Below are 18,272 nucleotides of genomic sequence, written 5' to 3'. Positions count from 1 at the left end.
CGGCCTGACCTACCTCACAGGGTCGTTGTGAGCATAAAACAAGGTGGTGGAGACAACCATGTATGCCATCTTCTGCCCCTTGGGGGAAAAGGAGTGTGCTAAATTGATCAACCGGGGGGGGGGTGTGCCCTCCCCCACCCGATGTTATTGGTTTACAACTCCAGTCCATTGCTGACCATTGGCATGCTGGCCCAAGACATTTTGCTGCCCGCCAGGAGGACAAGTCAGTCCCCTCCCAAGCTCACTGTGCAGAAACCAGCTGGATGGACAGCCGAATCTTACTTCAAGTCTTGTCACTAGACAGCATCCCCCAGGATACCTGGAGGCAGCTCAGTGGGCAAAAGGCAGCCCACTGGACACAGTCCACTCTGTCCTCTAACGGAAGAAGAGTCCTGCACCTGCTAGACCAGCTCAAAGTGAGCCCATCCAGCCCAGCTGTCTGTCCTCATGGTGGCCGACCAGATTGCCCCTATGGGGAAGCGTACAAGCAGGACCTGAGTGCAACAACAGCACTCTTTCCGCGTACGATTCCCAGCAACCGGCATTCAGAAGCATCCACTGCCTCCGACGGCTGCTATCAATGGCAGCTGGTTCACTTTGCCTAATATTAGGGCTGGTTCACTTTGCCTAATATTAGGGCCGGCACCATCTGGGCTGGAATCGGGTGTGATGTGATCTTCCATTGGGGAAAGGAGTTGGGGGAAAGAGGATACGTCAAGTGTCGCCTCCTGGGTCCTGGGTGGTCCCATGGAAAGGAGGGAAGGATATCTCTGGCAGGAAAGCCACACACCCCCTCCACCCCCCAACAAGAGCGCACGCCAGCTCCGGGAGACGGGCGCCGCCTCCATCCCCCGTAGAGAGAGCTGAACACAAAAGACCCAGGAAACAAGCTCTCTCTCGCGCACAGCTGCTGCTCCTGCCTGCTTAGCATCTCATCTCAGTGAGGGCCTCATGCCAACCTTGGCGGACAACAAGCATGGCCACCTGTTGCACGTCCCCCCGCCCGCCCTTGCACACGCGGATAGACACACTCAAAAGAAGGGAGGCCCGTGCTTCTAATTAAAAACAACAACAGCCACAGCAGAGTCGCTGGAGCCCAGCCCTGAATGGGTGAAGGGAAGGAGAGAGTCTCCCTGAGCATGCACAGAATGTCCCATCCCCTCAAGCTGATCTGCAGGGCAAGCCAGAGCAGAAAATTGCAGCCATGTCTAGTTGTGCGAGAGAGTAACGTAGGAACATAGGAAGTTGCATCTCAGGGTCCCTTCCCTAATATTAAAAACAAGGCTCTAGTCTTTGAGGATCTGATATGAAGGGATGAAAACAGGAATGCTGAAAGGTGCCTTCTATCGAGTCAGACCACTGGGCACCTTGATCTGCTGCACTGACTGGCAGCAGCTCTCCAGGGTTTTAGGCAAGGGGGTGCTGGGGACTGAACCCAGGACCTTCTACACTCAATGCAGGGGTGCTGCCACGAAAACGATGGCTCATCCACAAACTTCTCAAGTATTAAACGGAGAAGGGGGAGTCACAGCAAATCAAACTGGCACAAAAAACACCTAAGGAGATCTGTCCTCTGCTGAGGATCACAGGGAAATATTCTGGTCCCATCACAGAAGGTGACCTCCGGCCCCCGACATCCTGGGCCCAATCAGCCCTTCCAGGCTCAGCGGGGATGTCGTTGGCAGCTGTGCCGGATAGGAGACCCTCAGAGGTCCAGACCGCACCCGCTAGCCCAGCAATTCTATGGCATGCATAGATGGTCCAGATCAATTCCATGCAGACGCCCTCCAATTAAGGGGGCCGTCATCCTCAGGCATCGTCCTGGGAGCTCTGCAGCACCACTCAGGCGCTTTAGGCCTCACCAGCTGCTCTGTTCCAATTCCCATCACCAGACAGTTAGCATGGCAACAGCCGCTCAGCCCCACTGGACCAGAAAGCCTGCTGGCCAATAACCACTTTCCAGAGAGAGAGTCTGGCTCCCTCCTGGCAGACAGCAAAGCAACAAGGGGAGGGAGCGCTAAGCCATCAACCTGATCTCTGCTCCCAGAAGGGGAGAAATCACTTGCCATGTTTTTTCGTGTGTGCGTGTGTGTAAACTGTTTTATATTTATGTCACTTTACAGTGGTACCTCGGGTTACATATGCTTCAGGTTACATATGCTTCAGGTTACAGACTCCGCTAACCCAGAAATATTACCTTGGGTTAAGAACTTTGCTTCAGGATGAGAACAGAAATCGCACGGCGGCACAGCGGCAGCAGGAGGCCCCATTAGCTAAAGTGGTGCTTCAGGTTAAGAACAGTTTCAGGTTAAGAACGGCCCTCCAGAACGAATTAAGTACTTAACCTGAGGTACCACTGTATTGTACATTGTTTTGGTATGCCTAATGGGAAGCTATTAATAAACAAAATAAATAATAATGAAAGGGAGGTGCAGCAGTGTTCCCAAAATTCATGCTAGCCAATTTTTGAGGTGGGGGTGGGGGCTCCCATCCTCTGAAGTAAAGATATGCTTGACTGTTAGCACACACATACACACGAGAGAGAGAGAGAGAGAGACAGAGAGAGAGAGAGAGAGAGAGACTCTTGTTGACCCAGAATTCTGACACAGATCAGTGACTCGCCCAGGGAGGTAACAGGCACCCTCTGCTGAAGGCACATCATCCTGCTGTGTCATGGAGTTGCCCCCCAGGGCAGTAAAACAGCAGGAGAGGACACTGCCTCTGGGTTAGTTGGAGACCAGCCAGCCAATCAGCAGGAGGCACAAAAATCAGGTCAATGGTGCCTGAGCGCTACATCACAACAAAACCAGCCAGGCAGAACAGTGAGAGTCAGTAATAGTCTTTATAAGGAGACCCTCCCCTGGCCCTGTGGGCTCAGTTTCTCCTTGGGGCAGCCAGTGCAAAGAAAAACAAAAACCACAGGGAATCCATGCAGATCACACACCACGACTGCACCTTGTGCTCCCTGGAAATTAAACTTTGGCACAACAAACAGTGAGGGTCTACCTTAAGGACTCTTGAGTACACACACACAACCCATTTCCATGTTCAAAACAAGAGCTGAGGATCAGAGGTCTTCACCTATATAGAAGCAGACACAGAAGGTGCTGTAGGGGGTGTCAGAGCTCAAATAACTGGGGGGGGGGAGGAAAGGGGCTGTTAATTAAATCCACAAGTTCCACCTCCTAACTAAATCATGCCCCAACTTTATAAAAACAGTTGCATGAGGGAAGGCCTCCTGCAATATGAACGCCAGGGGTACAGAACAACTTTTTCACCACTGCGGTCTTTGAAGGGACCGGGTCAGCCCTTCAGAATTGCAAGCAGATGCTGTGTGGCTGAGCTGCAGCCCTTTCCTTGGAACAATGAAGCAAGATCCCGGTCCTCATGGTTCGGAATTAAGGAATGACGGGCCAATTTAAACAGGAACAGAGGAAGCTGCACCACTGGCTCATCCAGCTCAGGAGCATTCGATGCTAGCCAGCAGCGGCTCTCCAGGATTTTGGGCAAAGAAAACCCCCAGCCCTAACCAGAGAGTCCAGCGGCTGAAAAAGACCCCCCCCCCAAATCTCTCAAAGCTACAGTCAGGAAAAGGCATTAAGGCAGCCAGTCTTTTTATGCACCTCTAGAAACCTAGAGATTGCATAAACACACATGCAAAAACACTAAGGAACTTTGGGCTAGAAGATTCCAGCAAGGATAAGGCGACTGAGTGTGTGCAGGAAGGCTGGGGTGTCCCACGCCTGGTGCAGTTAGTCCTTGGGTGTCCCCTGGAAGCCCTGAGGCAGCATTTTTGACCCGCACGTCCCTCCGCTGTCACCTTTGAAAGGACGAAACAAAACAAAAAAATGCCAGTAGCTCCGGTGACGTTTGCACAAAGCGCGTCTCACATTCCCTGCATGTCAGCAGCCCAGGAGCACTGACCCTTTCTCTCCTAAGAGACTACACTTTGGGGAGAACTCATGCTGTAGTCATGCCAGCTGGGAAGGGATTGGGAGCGATCTCAGCCCCAGAACCTATTCTTACAAAGTAGCCAGTGCTCTCTAAAAACCCCATAGAGTACACCTTCTGCACTGCTTTAAGAGCCAGTCAACCCCAATGTTTATGAGGTTATGAAATGAAAGTAAAAATGAAGGTCTCTTTTTAAAAAGAAGTAACCAACTTTGAGACAGCCAGAAAACATCCAAACTATCTCCCTAGCCCGAGAAATCTGGAGCCTTAACAAGTGTCAGAACCGTCCAGCTACTCTCCTTTGCATGTCGCATCACCCTCTTAGTCCATGAACTCCTCAAGCAGCTAGATCTCAGTATGTACAACTCCCACCCTACATTATGCCATGTCCGAAAGAAGGCACCAGCAGGAGCTCAGGGTAAGGGAGCTGTAGTAGCTATTTCACATGGTGGGCTGGGGGATTCCCACAGCAAGGCTGTGAAGAGAGAAAAAAATGGGGGTCTGAAATGAAAGCCTTGGGTATACCCTGAGAGGCAATTTGACTCCCCACCCGCTAGAGGAGGGAGAGAACTGCAAGTTGATGCAGAGTTCGGAAAAGGAGACGAGTCTTGAGAACACCGCTCCCCAAAAATTTAACCGTGCAGCCACAAAAGTGATGCCTTTCACTGCAGCAGGAGACAGTAGCATATGCACCAATCATTTCTCCCCTCTCCCCCTCCCAAAATAAGCAGAGAGATGCAAGGAAGAGCAACCCCCAGCCCACCTTTTGACGAAGGAGCTTGCTGCGCACCCGGCCCCACAGCCTGGACCCGGTGTTGGGGGTCCGCTTGCCCTCGGAGGCGTCTTCCTCCAAGCTGTCCAGGGAGCAGTGGTCCAGCCGCTCAGAGGCCAGGTTGAGCGGGCATTCGGGGCTTTGCACCAGCACCTCTGTCATCTTGCTGGCTTTCTCCCCACTTCAGTGGGGGGGGGCGGTTTGCTTGGGTGCGGGGAGCACCCCCGGAAATCAGCAATGGATTAGGAGATGCCAAAGATTTCTGAGAGGGTCTTCTCTCCTTTTGGCTAGCAGTTTGAGGCGGGGGGCATCCCGGGGGGCAGCCGGTTCCCGTGCAACCTCAGAGACTTTGCAAGAAAGAGCCCCTCATCTCTCCAGCATCCTCTCCGACTTGACTTGAGGGGAACACTCCCTCTCGCGGGCTGGAGCAAGGAAAGCCAGTCTCTGTTCCGCCCCCTTCCTAGCAGCTTCTCCACCCCCCCTTTCCCCCTACTGCGTTAACCCCTCAAGCGCCAGGCTGCTTCCCTCTTGCCTAAGTCGTGCACAGACTTTCTCAAGAGGATTAGTCGCTGGGTTGCCAGTGGCCCGTGGGTTGGTGCCTTTTAGGGGGTGGGCTGCTCTCGATAAAAGCAGCATCAATATCTCCCTATGCTGGATCATCAGATGGAGGCACTAACCCATCTGTCCCTGTGAGCGGCCAGCCAGATGTCCCCTCCTGAGCACAAGCTACCAAAACAAGACAGTTTTCTGACCCCCTTTGCTCCGTTATTTGGTCTAGATTCTTTTATATCAGACAGAAAATCAGTGGAAAACTTTTAGAGGCTGCTGCTAATTGGTAGATCTGGGAGCAAAAGAATTCACTGGGTTGAGAATTAAGCTAAGTAAGGGTTGTTGGGTTGCTAACATCTAAGTTTGTTATGATTGTTTTCTTTCCCTCCTCTATTTTATACTAAAAACAACCCTGCGAGGTAGACCAGGCTGAGAGATATCACCCAATATGCTAAGCAAGGATGCAAATCTATGGGCTGTATTCACGCTTGTCCTACTCTGGGGAGACCCATTGGAATTAATGAACCTAAGGCAGGCATGTTCTTTCATTTCAGTGGGTCTACTCTGAGCAGGACTAGCCTTGGATAAAATCCCGAGTCTCCACAGTTTTCAGTCCAACACTCAAATGGATATACTAAACCAGCACTTATTTCTGAAGGGGTCTTGTGGCCCAGCTATTACCTGGCGCTCCGAGATTGCGGCATGCGTTCAAGATTGAGCATGATTCCCTCACAATGCAGGTGTGCATTTCAACACATGCTCTCTGCGAGAACACACAGAACCTGAAGCTAAAGCGCTTCCATTTTTTAACAACATAAAGCCTTACACCAGACCATTAGTCCATCTAGGCCAGTGTTGTTTACTCTGACTAGCAGCAGCTTTTCAGGGTCTCAAGCACACAGAGTCCTCCCCAGACTTCCCCAACCTGGTGCCGTCTTGGACTACGAGAGTCTCGTTGGCCCCAGCCAGCAATCAGCTTTTTAAAGTCTTGTCAGCAAGCCCTGCAGTGAAGTACAGTGGTACCTCGGGTTAAGAACTTAATTCGTTCTGGAGGTCCGTTCTTAACCCAAAACTGTTCTTAACCTGAGGTACCACTTTAACTAATGGGGCCTCCTGCTGCTGCCGCCGCTGAGTGAGTTCTGTCCTGAAGCAAAGTTCTTAACCCAAGGTACTATTTCTGGGTTAGCGGAGTCTGTAACCTGAAGCGTCTGTAATCTGAAGCGTCTGTAATGCGAGGTACTACTGTATAAATGTGACTCCTTCTGACAACCTGCTGGTGAACGAAGGCCCTGCCTTCCAGTGTCAAGAACTGGCTGTGGTGACGCATGAGCAAGCAACAGGCCCCAGCTCTCTGTCCATGCTCAGAGGCACTTGCACCATGCCACATAACCCAGGCATGGAAAACAGGTGCCGGGGGTATATCACGGCTCACGTTAGGTCTTTCATAATACTCAAAGATGGTAAGGTTTGCATTTTTGGATCACACCCAAGGATGAAACACCTGCCCCCCCCAAAACCAGTGGTCTTTAACACATCCTGATTCCCCTGCTTGATGTGGTCAAGAACACCAGGTTTCCACCAATGTCTCCATCTGTCTCTCCTTCCATCCCTCTCCCTCAGAGTAGAAGCAAGAGTTAAACAGCAAGCTCAGTTTGGAATGTTCCTTTGCAAATGAGAAGCCAATGTGGTGGTGATTGGGGGGGGGCAGACAGCAGCAGAGGCCTCCTCCTTCTCCTCCTTTAAACCTCCAGGATTCCCCCATAAGCTGGCCTCATTCTCTGCCCCCATTCCCAGCTGGAAGGCACCTGTCAGCAATCAGAGGCATCCTGAAGAGGGTCCTCCAAGGCCACAAAAACCTTAAAACTCCAAAGCTGGGTGGTGCTGGGGGGGGTAAACATCTGTGCCCCCTGCCCAAAATGCAGCAAGACTCCTAGCACAGCCAACAGGTCAGGGATGGTGGCAATCCGGAATCATTGGCTCATCCGTTCAAAACAACCCAACCGATTATCAAGGTCATCAGTCTTGTTGGATTAATTAAACTCAATAGTTTTAATTGGATTTCGAACAAATGTGCAATCAATCGTTACTGCTTTGAATTTTATTGTATTATTATCTTCCTCAGTGGGTTGTGCAGATGGCTATTCTGAATGCTTTTTATAGGGTAGGGGGGAACTGCGGGTGAGTATATGGAACCAGCAGGAAGGGGGGCAGGGTCCCAAAAAAGTTTGGGAACCACTGACGTAGATATAACGAGGCAAAATAAGCAGAGTTTCTAAAACAAAAAGGAGAAGGCTGTTTCACAAATTCCCCGGCTAGAATTAAGAACAAAACGTTCCGTCCTCCCAGTGGCCAACCAGATGTTTCAGCAAGAAGCCCGCATGCTGGGCCTTAACAGGTTTGACAGCTTGAAGCAGCTAGTCGGTAAGGGAGATGCACTCTGCTTGTGGCACAGAGGCACTCCGCTTTTATTTAAGAGAGAAATATGCAATCTAAGCCTAACAGCTGCACACATACCTCAAAGGAGCTTGTCAATGCAGTCAGTATGGTCAGAGCATCAAACTAGGAGCTGAGAGACCTGGGTTCAAATCCCCACTCAGCCACAAAGCTCATTGGGTGTGACCTGGGGCCAGTCACTGCCTCTCAGCCTAACCCATCTCACAGGGTTGTTGTGGGGATTAACTCAGGTGTCTCTCAGCAGTTGCCCTAGATTCCCAAACTTGGGTCTCCAGCTGTTTTTTGACTACAACTCCCATCATCCCTAGCTAGCAGGACCAGTGGTCAGGGATGATGGGAACTGTAGTCCAAAAACAGCTGGAGACCCGAGTTTGGGAAACACTGGTCTAGACTTTGACTTTCCATTTTAAAAACAAGCAAGTCTCTCGCCTTCCTAGAAAGTAAGTTACGGTGCAAAATGTGCAAGGACCTTCTAAGCAGTTTCTGTGAAATGAGAATGTGATGTGCACACCTTTTTTTTGTTTTCCCTGGTGCTGAGGAATGCTCCCTGTTGCTTACTTGACAGCAACAGCACCTGCGTTTGTGTGCTTGTGCAAAATCAATATTGTGCAATCTCTACAATCAGGACCAGCAGGACACAGCTGACTCCCCATGGTCAGTGTAAGGTTGTTGGGGTGGCTGACTCTCTAATTTTGCATTATGCCACCCCTCCTGCTGCCATTTTGTGACTGGCGCCTACAGCACTCAAAATCTGACACATGCCCTCTGGTCTCAAAAAGGTTGGTGAGTCCCATACTATACCGTGTTCAGTAAAAGGAACAGCTGAGACCTTATCCTTGCAGTCCAGGGTTGTTACTCTCCTAGTCACTCCCTTTCCCTGAACTAATTACAGTTTGTGCTGGACCGTAGCTAACAAGGCAAAAACTATTATTACTGCAAGTGGCTCGAAATGCTGATTGACGCTGCGCCGCTTCAGAGACTTTGCTGATTTGTGGCTGCTGTTTAATTCCATCTGCTGACGAACTGCCCAGAGCACTGTTTGATTGAGGGAGGCTGATACATAAATAACATGCAATTGATCCATAAGGAGGCAGAGAGCACAGCCGCTATCAGGAAAAGGCCTTTTTTTAAAGGAAATACTCCCTGGGCCTCTCCAGAGAGCCTCTGCATTGCGCATTCATAATGATTCTCAGGGTGGTGATATTATTATAAACAAGAATAATACTGAATGGCTTCAGAAGAGGATTGGACAAATGAAGAACCTCAGATGTAGTTCCTGCTGGGTCAGGCCAATGGCCCATCTAGTCCAGCATCCTTTTCTCACAGGGGCTACCCAGAGTCCTGTGTGCGAAACCTGCACGCAGGACTGGACCACAAGAGCCCTCACCCCTCCTCAGGTTTTCCCCAACTGGTATTCAGAACCATAGCTAGTAGCATAGATAAGCCTCTCCTCCTCCCTGAATTTGTCTAATCCTCTTTTAAAGCCATCCAGGTTGGTGGCCATCCCTGCCTCATGTGGGAGGGAGTTCCGTAGTTTAACTGTGGGCTGTGTGAACAAGTCCTTCCTTTCATCTATCCTGAACCTTCCAGCATTCATGGAAGTCCACAAGTTCCAGGGTTGAGAGAGAGGAGGAAAAGCTTTTCTCTATACACTTTCTCCATGCCGTGCCTCAATTTATAAACTTCTGTCTTCTACTCATGGAAGACAACAGTGGCCACGATGCCTCTCTTGGGAAGCATTAATGCCTCTGAATACCGGATGGTGGGAATCGCAAGTAGGGAGAGCACTGCTGATGTGCTCAGGGGAAAACAGGGTGCTGGATGAGATGGGCATTGGCCTGATCCAGCAGGCTCTATGTAGGCTCAGCACCACCATCGCAGCTGCCACCACTGCAGCCACAACTAGGAAACCAGGGCTTGGTCCAGCTGCCTCTAGCCAAATCCTTCCAATACACAGAAGGTCAATCTTAGGCCATGTGCCACCATTGCAAGCCCCATGAACCTCACAAGACCACCTTCCCAGGGCTCTGTGCACCACGGCGAGACAGAGCGAGTTGCCTGCCACTGACCCCGGGGGTCTTCTCCCCCCAAGCCAGGCCTCCCACCTAATTGAAGCCAGAAACAGGTCTCCTGGCTTGACAAAAGGGCCCTTGTCTGCACAGCTCTCCTGGCTGGACAGGGTGGCTCAGAGGCACTGGGGGGGGGGGGGAGGCTTGGAACTTGGAGGGGTGGGGAGAAAGAGGCTGCAAAACAACACAGATCTGGGATGGACTGAGGACACGGGGGTCTGTGCAGGATTCTGCCCATAGGTTTAGTCTAAGCTGCTTTGTCTCTCCTGGGACGAGGGAAAAGACTTTGGGCTCTGGTTGAAAAGAGGAGCCACCTTCAGCACCCAGGGAAAGGTGGATTTGTCTGGCACCCTAGAAAGTCACTGCCTGTCCGTGCGGATATTCCCAGCCCTACCTGGAGATGCCGAGGATTGAAGCAGGGACCTTCTGCATGCGAAGGAGGGGCTCTACTATAGAGCCAAAGCTCACCCTCTAACAAAGAAACAAGATTCCAGTCCTCATTGTTCTGAGTTAAGCCCCACTCTGGGCAAAAAGGTTCCCGCGTTGCGGGGGGTTGGACTGGATGACCCTCATGGTCCCTTCCAACTCTACAGCTCTATGATTCTAAGGGCTCGTTTCAGCAGGAACACAGGAAGCTGCCTTATGCTGGGCCCATTCATTGGTCCACCTAGCTGGGTATTTTCTACAGCAGCTCTCCAGGCAGGAAGTCTCTCCCAGCCCTAGCCGGAGACACTGCTGGAGCTGACCTTCTGCATGGGCTCTGCCACAGGCCTCTTGGCCCTCCTTGCCTTGCCCACATCTCCTACCCCCGTCCCCGCAGCACAGCACACACACCACTGGGCACTGCCTATCGCAGGCAGCTGGCCGAGCTGTGGCCACTGGGGAGCTCCTTGGTTCCCAGGGTTCCCCTGCCCGCCCCCAAGGTTCACACGGCTGGAATCTCCACACACCCAGCGGCCGTGACTCATGCTCCTTGAGGCAAGCCTCCTTTGCGATGACACGGCCACGCTGTTTCCATCCACTGCCCCCCCGCAACCAGACGCAGAAGCCGCTCCAGGCTAGGAGGCCTCCAGCATTTGCCTAAGAACATCCGAAGAGAGCTGGCCGCAGCTGGATCAGGCCAAAAGGGGCCCATCTAGTCCTGTCCTCACAGGGGCCAACCAGACGCCCCCAAGGAGAAGCAGGACCTGAACGCAACAGAAGAAACTTTCTCCCTGCATGCAATTCCCAGCAAAGGCAAAGATTAGGCAATTTCGTGGAGGACACAACTATCAGTGGCTACTAGCCCAAGTGGCTACGTTCTGCATCCACCATCAGAGGCTCTGAAAAATACCACTTGCTGTGAACCACAAGCGGAGAGAGTGCCACTGCTTACTCATTATTATGTTATTATCCTTCAAGAACCTCAAAGTAGCAGCATAGTTCTGTTCCCTGCCCACCTCTCCATGTTATCTTCACTACAACCCTGCGGGGGGGGGGGGTGCCTGACTCAGTTTAGTCTGTTTGCACATGTGACATTGAGGATAATGGTTGAAAACCAGCTCTGAAACTTCATATACAAACAGCCTCCTCTCCGCGCCCCCCACCCCCCCAGCCTCTGCTGTGTCAAGAACAGAACCGCCTTCCTTTCAACCCCCCCCCCCAAACGAACAGGGACACACAGACAGGCTCCTTTTCATTCAGCCCAACTGGATCTCTGTTCACGTGAGCTCAGGGCACAGACAGCTTAGAGGACAGAAGAACCTGACAGAAGCTTGAGAAAGAAACACCCCCCCCCCACAGCCCCTAAGGACTCAATCACTAATACAGACGCCTTCTCTTCAATATGGCACCAATAGATCTTTTATTACTCTGTGTCTGGTGAGCATCCTATTCAGGCAGGTGCTAATATTTCTCCCTCCACTCTCATTATCCGCCTCTCCCAATTGGAGAGGAACTCAACAGTTGTCTTAGCAACTGTTGCTAGAGCAACCGTGGGATAAAGATGATATGGGGCAGTGTGTGTGTGTGTGTGCGCGCGCGCATCTGGGGAGTGGGGGGAAAGGGGGCTGGGAAAGCAGGCAGAAGGCAGTCCTGGGAGCAGAGCAGGCTTACTCCAATTGCTTAGATGTATCTGCTTCAATTGATTCATAGGGAGGGAGAATTTCTGCTGTTGCCCCTTCTCCAGTCAGGGCAGCACAGCAGGGGGAAAAGATGCCACTTTCTTCCCAATGGTTCCTGGCCCAGACCCAAGGGGCTGCTCAGTTAAGAAGAGCTTGATGGATCAAGCCAGTGGCCCATCTAGTCCAGCATCCTGTTCTCACAGGGGCCAGGCAGATGACCCAAATGGAAGACCACAAGCTGGTAGCTTTTGATATTACCCTCCTCCTCCATGAATTTGTCTAATCCTCTTTTAAAGCCACCTGAGTTAGTGACCATCACTGCCTCTTGTGGGAGAGAGTTTAACTATGCGCTTGCATGAATAAAGCCTTTATTTTATCTGTCCTGAGTAGTCTCATGCAGCCCTGCTTGGGAGGGTATGGGACTTGCATGTCTCAAACAGCAGACTCCCTCCTCATGCTGCCTGGGCACCTCACTGAAAAAACAGTTGGGAGATTTGAGACATATGCAAATAAGGACTTTGTCATGCAGCCAGATGTTAAACTGTGGAACTCACTGCTGCAAGAGGCAGGGATGGCCGCCAACTGGGGTGGCTTTGAAAGAGGATTGGATAATACAAGAAGGGATGCTGGACTAGGTGGGCCCCCTTTGGCCTGATCCAGCAGACAGGTACTTATTAAATTCTTATGAGTTTTAATCTGATTTTAGTCTATTGCTATCTTAACTTGTTGAAAGTCTGAAATTATTGTTGCGAATTTTCTTATGGATAATTTTATTGCTTTATCTTTTTTGTAAACCGCTTGAGGGTTTTGTTTCTTTTTACCATCAACTGGTTATAAATTTTATGAAACAAACAAAACAAATAAATAAAATTGTGTTTGCAAGATATGACACCAGGGTCCCAGCATTCAAATGTAGATGAAGAAAACTCACACTGAAGCTTTGCACAGGTCTTTGGATCCAGGTTTCCTCCACACCCCTCCCCAAAACTATCCTGTGGCAATTTTAGCTTCTATTGCACCTCAGAAAAAAAACCTCAGAAAAATAAACCAAAACCCAAAAGCAGACAACACATTGCTATGAGAACACTCAGACACCTAGCAAAACAGTCGGTCTGCTCACAGACTCTGATGGTGCCTCAGCCTGTGCCAGTTTTTAAAAATAGTGGCAACTCTACATTATTCTGGAATTATCACCGAAGAACAAATCATCTCCCTTTTTGAAGGATGGGCCATTTGAGACACATCTTTGAAAAGCCAGCAGGGTATTTCTCTCCCTGGGTCAGAGGACAGCCCAGTAAATAGAGAACTAGGTCAATCGTACAACAGCAGAGATGTGAGTCACTTGGAAACTTACGCCTCCCTAAAAACTGCAGGTGGTGTCCGCCAAAATATGGAAAGAGTGAGTTACCTTTGCAGATAAAACTCACTGAAAATTAATAGAGAGTCCACAAAGTAAGTTGTACCAGGGAAGCCCTTTGCCAGCTTGGGGCCTCCAGATCTTTTGGAGTCCAGCTGCCATCAGCTGCAGCTGGCACAGCCATGTTTTCGACTACAATTCCCATCAGCTCCATCCATGTTTTGGAATCCATCTCCCATCAGCCCCAGCTAGTCCTGCACATCTATAAGGCATCTGTTCAGCAAAGGCTGTACTAGGGAGAGACCATCACACAGGCCTAAGAGAAGGGAACTCTCCCTGCATAAATGTGCCACAGGTTTTTTTATCTGATGCAAAGCCACCCTGAAGGGCGTTAAGACTCCAAAGAACCACATTTCTGGAACTAGACGTATTCCACTTTGATGCCAAGATTTGACCCTCTGCAAGCCAAGTACAATTTGCGCCCCTTGTCGGAGACCAGATACGCTCCAGAACGTGCTTGCGAACATACAGATGGGCTGGAGACAAGAAGCAGGAAGCCAGACAAAGCCGCAGCATGCCAGAGAGGAAAGAGGAAAAAGCAAGCCCACCCACGGAGAGCCTGGCAGAGTGGCACAAAGGAAGTGGTGCCGCCTGCAGCTTGGCACCCAGCGAGACGGGTTGAACTGCATCGCTTTGGCATTCTAGCAAGCGGAGGAGCAAAGGGCCTCTTGATCAATGCCCCCAAACAAGGCATGTGATCCCTGGAGCAAGGATTGCCAATAATGGCCTGAAGGGCACTCACTTTTAAAAAGGAAGGCAAGGTAGCAGTAGCAGTAGCAGCAGTAGTAGTAGTAGTAGTAGTAGTAGTAAAGGTAAAGGGACCCCTGACTGTTAGGTCCAGTCACTGACGACTCTGGGGTTGCGGAGCTCATCTCGCTTTATTGGCCGAGGGAGCCGGCGTACAGCTTCCGGGTCATGTGGCCAGCATGACTGAGCCGCTTCTGGCAAACCAGAGCAGCGCACGGAAACGCCGTTTACCTTCCCACTGGAGCGGTACCTATTTATCTACTTGCACTTTGACGTGCTTTCGAACTGCTAGATTGGCAGGAGCAGGGACCAAGCAACGGGAGCTCACCCCGTCACGGGGATTCGAACTGCCTACCTTCTGATCGGCAAGTCCTAGGTTCTGTGGTTTAACCCACAGCGCCACCCACTGTGTAGTAGTGTAGCAGTAGTAATATATTATTTATACGCCTCCCATCTGGCTGGGTTTCCCCAGCCACTCCGGGCAGCTCCCAACAGAATATTAAAAACATGATAAAAGATCAAACATTAAAAATGTCCCTAAACAGGGCTACTTTCAGATGCCTTCTAAAAGTCAAGATAGTTATTTATTTCCTTGACATGTGATGGGAGGGCGTTCCACAGGGCGGGCGCCACTACCAAGAAGGCCCTCTGCCTCATTGTTGAAAAGCAACAACCAAGAAGACCTTGTGGCTTGGAAACAAAACACTGCCTCACACCAAGGAACACCCCACATGTTCTCTCACATACCTTCTCCAAGATAACTACCACCGCCTTGGCAATATGTACCAGAGACTGTCCCATTAGGAGGCAGAAATCTCACCCATTTTGCAAAAAAAAACCCACTTTTGTGGTTCTTCCATCACTTTGTACTATATGCTAGGGGTGGTGTCGCTGAGCTTCAGGGGCAGGACAACATGAATGCATCTCTTCTTGAGGTGCTAGTTTTCTGCATACGGGTGGTTGCAACGTGGAGGGTGGTATGGCGGCATTAGATGCCATCTCTGCAAAATTCCACAATGCCCATTCCCTTTCCCACTCTCATGCCCGCGTGGCCCTACCTGGACCTGCCCCTTGCCCATGATCTTGTCCACGATCTCGTTGTTGTCCTTGTTCATCTTGCTCTTGTCGTAGCATTTCTCGTAGCAGAGGATCCGCAGCGACTGCGAGCCCTCCAGCTCGATCTCAAACTCCTGCAGAAGTGGGGCAGAGCAAAGAGGGGAGAAGAGGAGAGTGAGTGGGGACACTGGGAAGGGTGGGGAGATGGGCGTGTTTGCTGTGTCGCTAAGGGAAGGACCGTAGCTCAGCAAGAGTCTCTGCTTTACACGCAGAAGGTCTTAGGTTTCAATTTCCGACAGCATCTCCAGGTAGGACTGAGAACGTCCCTTCCCTGAAACATTGGAGTTGCCAGTCAGAATAACAATAACAATAGTAATAATAATTTCTTATGCCCTGCCCATCTGACTGGGTTGCCCCAGCCACTCTGGGTTGCTTCCAACAAAATATAGATATTAAAAGCTTACTAAAACAGGGCTGCCTTTAGATGTCTACGAAAACTCATATGATTGTTTCTCTGACATCTGGTGGGAGGGTGACACTACCGAGAAGGCCCTCTGCTTGGGTCCCTGTAACTTCACTTCTCGCAGTGAGGAAACCGCCAGAAGGCCCTTGGAGTTGGACCTCAGTGAGAGGGCTGGACAATGGGGATGGAGACGCTCCTTCGGGTATACAGTCAGGGTGGACAGTATTGGCAGTCAATGGTCTTTGCATACAGAAGGTCCCAGGTTCAATCTCTGGCATCTTCAGGCAGGGCTGGGAATGTCCCTCCTGATCTGAAATCTGAGAGAGCTGCTGCCAATCAGTGTGGGCAACACTGAGCCAGTTGGTCTGACGGAGCGGAACGTAGGCTTGCCATGTGTCTGAAAAATTCCAGACATGTACAGAAATCGGGCGCTTAAAATGGCATCCAGGGGAATTTTTTTGAATTTTAAGAGATGTCAGGAATTTCTGGGACGTATGGCAACCTGGGTCCCCCCCCCCCGGTTTTTCCCCATTTTTGGGGGGTGTTAAAAAAAAAGTTCTGGGGGAGGCTGTGCCCCACCAGCAGTGGAAGTGATGAGAGGTCAACTTCCCTTGGCTGGTGGATGAGAGGGAGGAGGTGGGGGAGGAAGGCCACGCTGCCAACGTGAGCCTGGCCATTTTCAGGTTTTTTGGGTGGGGGGAGTTCGCAGGTTTTATCGCTTTATTTATTTTTTCCTGATGGAGCTGGGCACAATGACCACCCAGAGTGACCACCCAGCCAGTGCCTTTGAGGGTCTCCCTCCCGCAACGGAGTGAGCACAGCCAGATGGAGGGCAGGGAGCTGGAGCTGCATGCGCAGCAGAATAGGGCGCTTGAGGCTCGAGGGGCTAGCAGTGAGAGGCACATTCTTACTCCTACACCTCCTTAAGCATCAAGGAGCATTAAGTTTAAAAAATAAAATAAAAACCAAGGCAGTTAAAAGGAACACCTCTTCTCATCTGTGTGTAGCTCAACAACTTTGGTTAAAAAGGTAGCTTCCAATGTTGCGATTTAAATCAGCCCTTAATCTGGAAGCATGAGGACTAGAATCTTGCTTTATTTTTAGGGGAAGAGCTGTTGCTCAGTGGCAGAGCTTTGGCTTTGCATGAAGAAAGTCCCAGGTCCAGTGCACAACAGCGTCTTCAGGTAGGGCTGGTATAAGACTCCTGGAGAGCTGCTGCTGGTCAGTTTGGACAGCACTGAACTTGATGGGCTGGTGGACAGAGCAGCTTCTTATGTTCTTATTGAAACCAGCCCTTAATTCAGAATTGTGAGGACTAGACTTGCTCACCTCATTCCACTGGGGCTCGGTCGTGTCCCGGAACACCCGTGTCTTGGCTTTGCTGACAAAATAGCCAAAAGAGTCGACTTCCAGCGTGCAGTAGAGGTCTGGGAATAGGGAGAAGAGACATGTGAGGCAATCTTCCTGCCGCCCTGCACCTCAAGGGGGCAAGACTGGATACTTCTAACTGGGAAGGGCACCACTGAAAACCGATCAGTTAGATTAACTGATGGATCAAAAGCTTTTGATTGCTCGATCAGCCAGCAGGTCAATTAAAACAAATAAATAAATGCAGTAATAATAATTCTACGGTGTTGTAATCTAACACAGTTCTACGGAGGACGGACTCGTTGTTAGTCCTAGATGAATCAAATAATTGTAGAGATGGAAGGAACCGCGAGGGTCATCTAGTCCAACCCTCTGCAAGGCAGAAATCTTTTGCCCCACACGGGGCTCAGACCCACGACCCCAAGATTTACTGTCTCATGCTCTACAGACGAAGACGCCGTTGTGACAAACCCAGCCGTGCTTTTGTCTAAAAGCAAGAGAAGTCTTGCATAGCCTTTAGGTTCCATAATTATCACGTTTTCTCATACGCAACTGGGGTAAGTTAATGGACTGATGGGAGTAAGACGTGCACGATTAAAAACAGACAAATATTTCTTGAAGTGGGCAATTGGCCGGCTCTGAAGCACCACTTTTCCAGCTTCTTCAGATGCAGAATATCTATTTAGCAAACAAGCACCACCCCCAGAGTCGCACTAGAAGCCAAGACTAGCAGCCCGAGAGATGGTGTTTGCTGATTTGTTAGACTGCACTTTGCCGCTTCATCTGAGGGTGAAACGGAGCCTGGGAAGACCTCAAACAGAAAGCCAAAAAATAAAAATCAGGTCGATAAGGGAGGGGGCTGAAGAGCAAAGCAGGAGGGGGAGGGAAGCCCCCAGCTCCTTGACAGGTGGTGGCTCAGTGGACCCTGCAGAAAAGGCCAGGCAGCAAGAAGCAGCAGTTGCAATCTCTGGCCCCTTCCTATGCCAGGCCACTGCTGGCTCAAATCACAGAACGGGGCAGGGGAGAAACCAAAAATGCAGACATTCCCCCACTCCAAAAAAACCCCAGAAGCAGCACTCACTAGCAGATTGTTTGAAGCCCGTGGCAGAGTGGACGATAACATGTAAGAAGCCATACATCCCAGGAGATTCATCATCTGCGGAGAAACAAAGCACCACCCAAAGAGAAAGCTATTAGATTTGTTTGTTTGTTTTTCCGGTTGCAATCATTATTATTTGAACAAGCTTTGAGTGGAACTGCTCGGGCTGCTAAGTTGAAGCAATTAATTAAAGGGCCCAGGAAATGACTAGCTAATGGAAGAAGA

The 18,272-nt window shown here is 50.5% G+C and overlaps 1 protein-coding gene across 5 annotated transcripts in view; it reads right to left on the bottom strand.

Annotated features, from left to right (window-relative positions):
• The window catches only part of ABR (ABR activator of RhoGEF and GTPase), a 117,420-nt gene that overhangs the window by 16,727 nt on the left and 82,421 nt on the right, over window positions 1-18,272 (bottom strand). For 4 of the 5 annotated variants that reach the window (XM_083587544.1, XM_083587545.1, XM_083587546.1 and 1 more), the window contains 3 exons: window positions 18,030-18,104; window positions 16,910-17,007; window positions 15,120-15,251 (listed from right to left, as the gene is read on the bottom strand). In XM_083587544.1, coding sequence (XP_083443670.1) covers window positions 15,120-15,251; window positions 16,910-17,007; window positions 18,030-18,104 — 305 coding nt within the window. Of the gene's footprint in view, window positions 1-4,714; window positions 5,158-15,119; window positions 15,252-16,909; window positions 17,008-18,029; window positions 18,105-18,272 lie in introns of those variants that run through there. The other variant, XM_083587548.1, reaches the window with a different exon arrangement.

This window comes from Podarcis filfolensis (genome assembly GCF_964270895.1).
Source record: "Podarcis filfolensis genome assembly, chromosome: 15".
Classification (NCBI taxonomy): domain Eukaryota; kingdom Metazoa; phylum Chordata; class Lepidosauria; order Squamata; family Lacertidae; genus Podarcis; species Podarcis filfolensis.
Note: the sequence above shows the minus strand (reverse complement) of the source record. Positions and strands in the feature narration are given on the sequence as shown.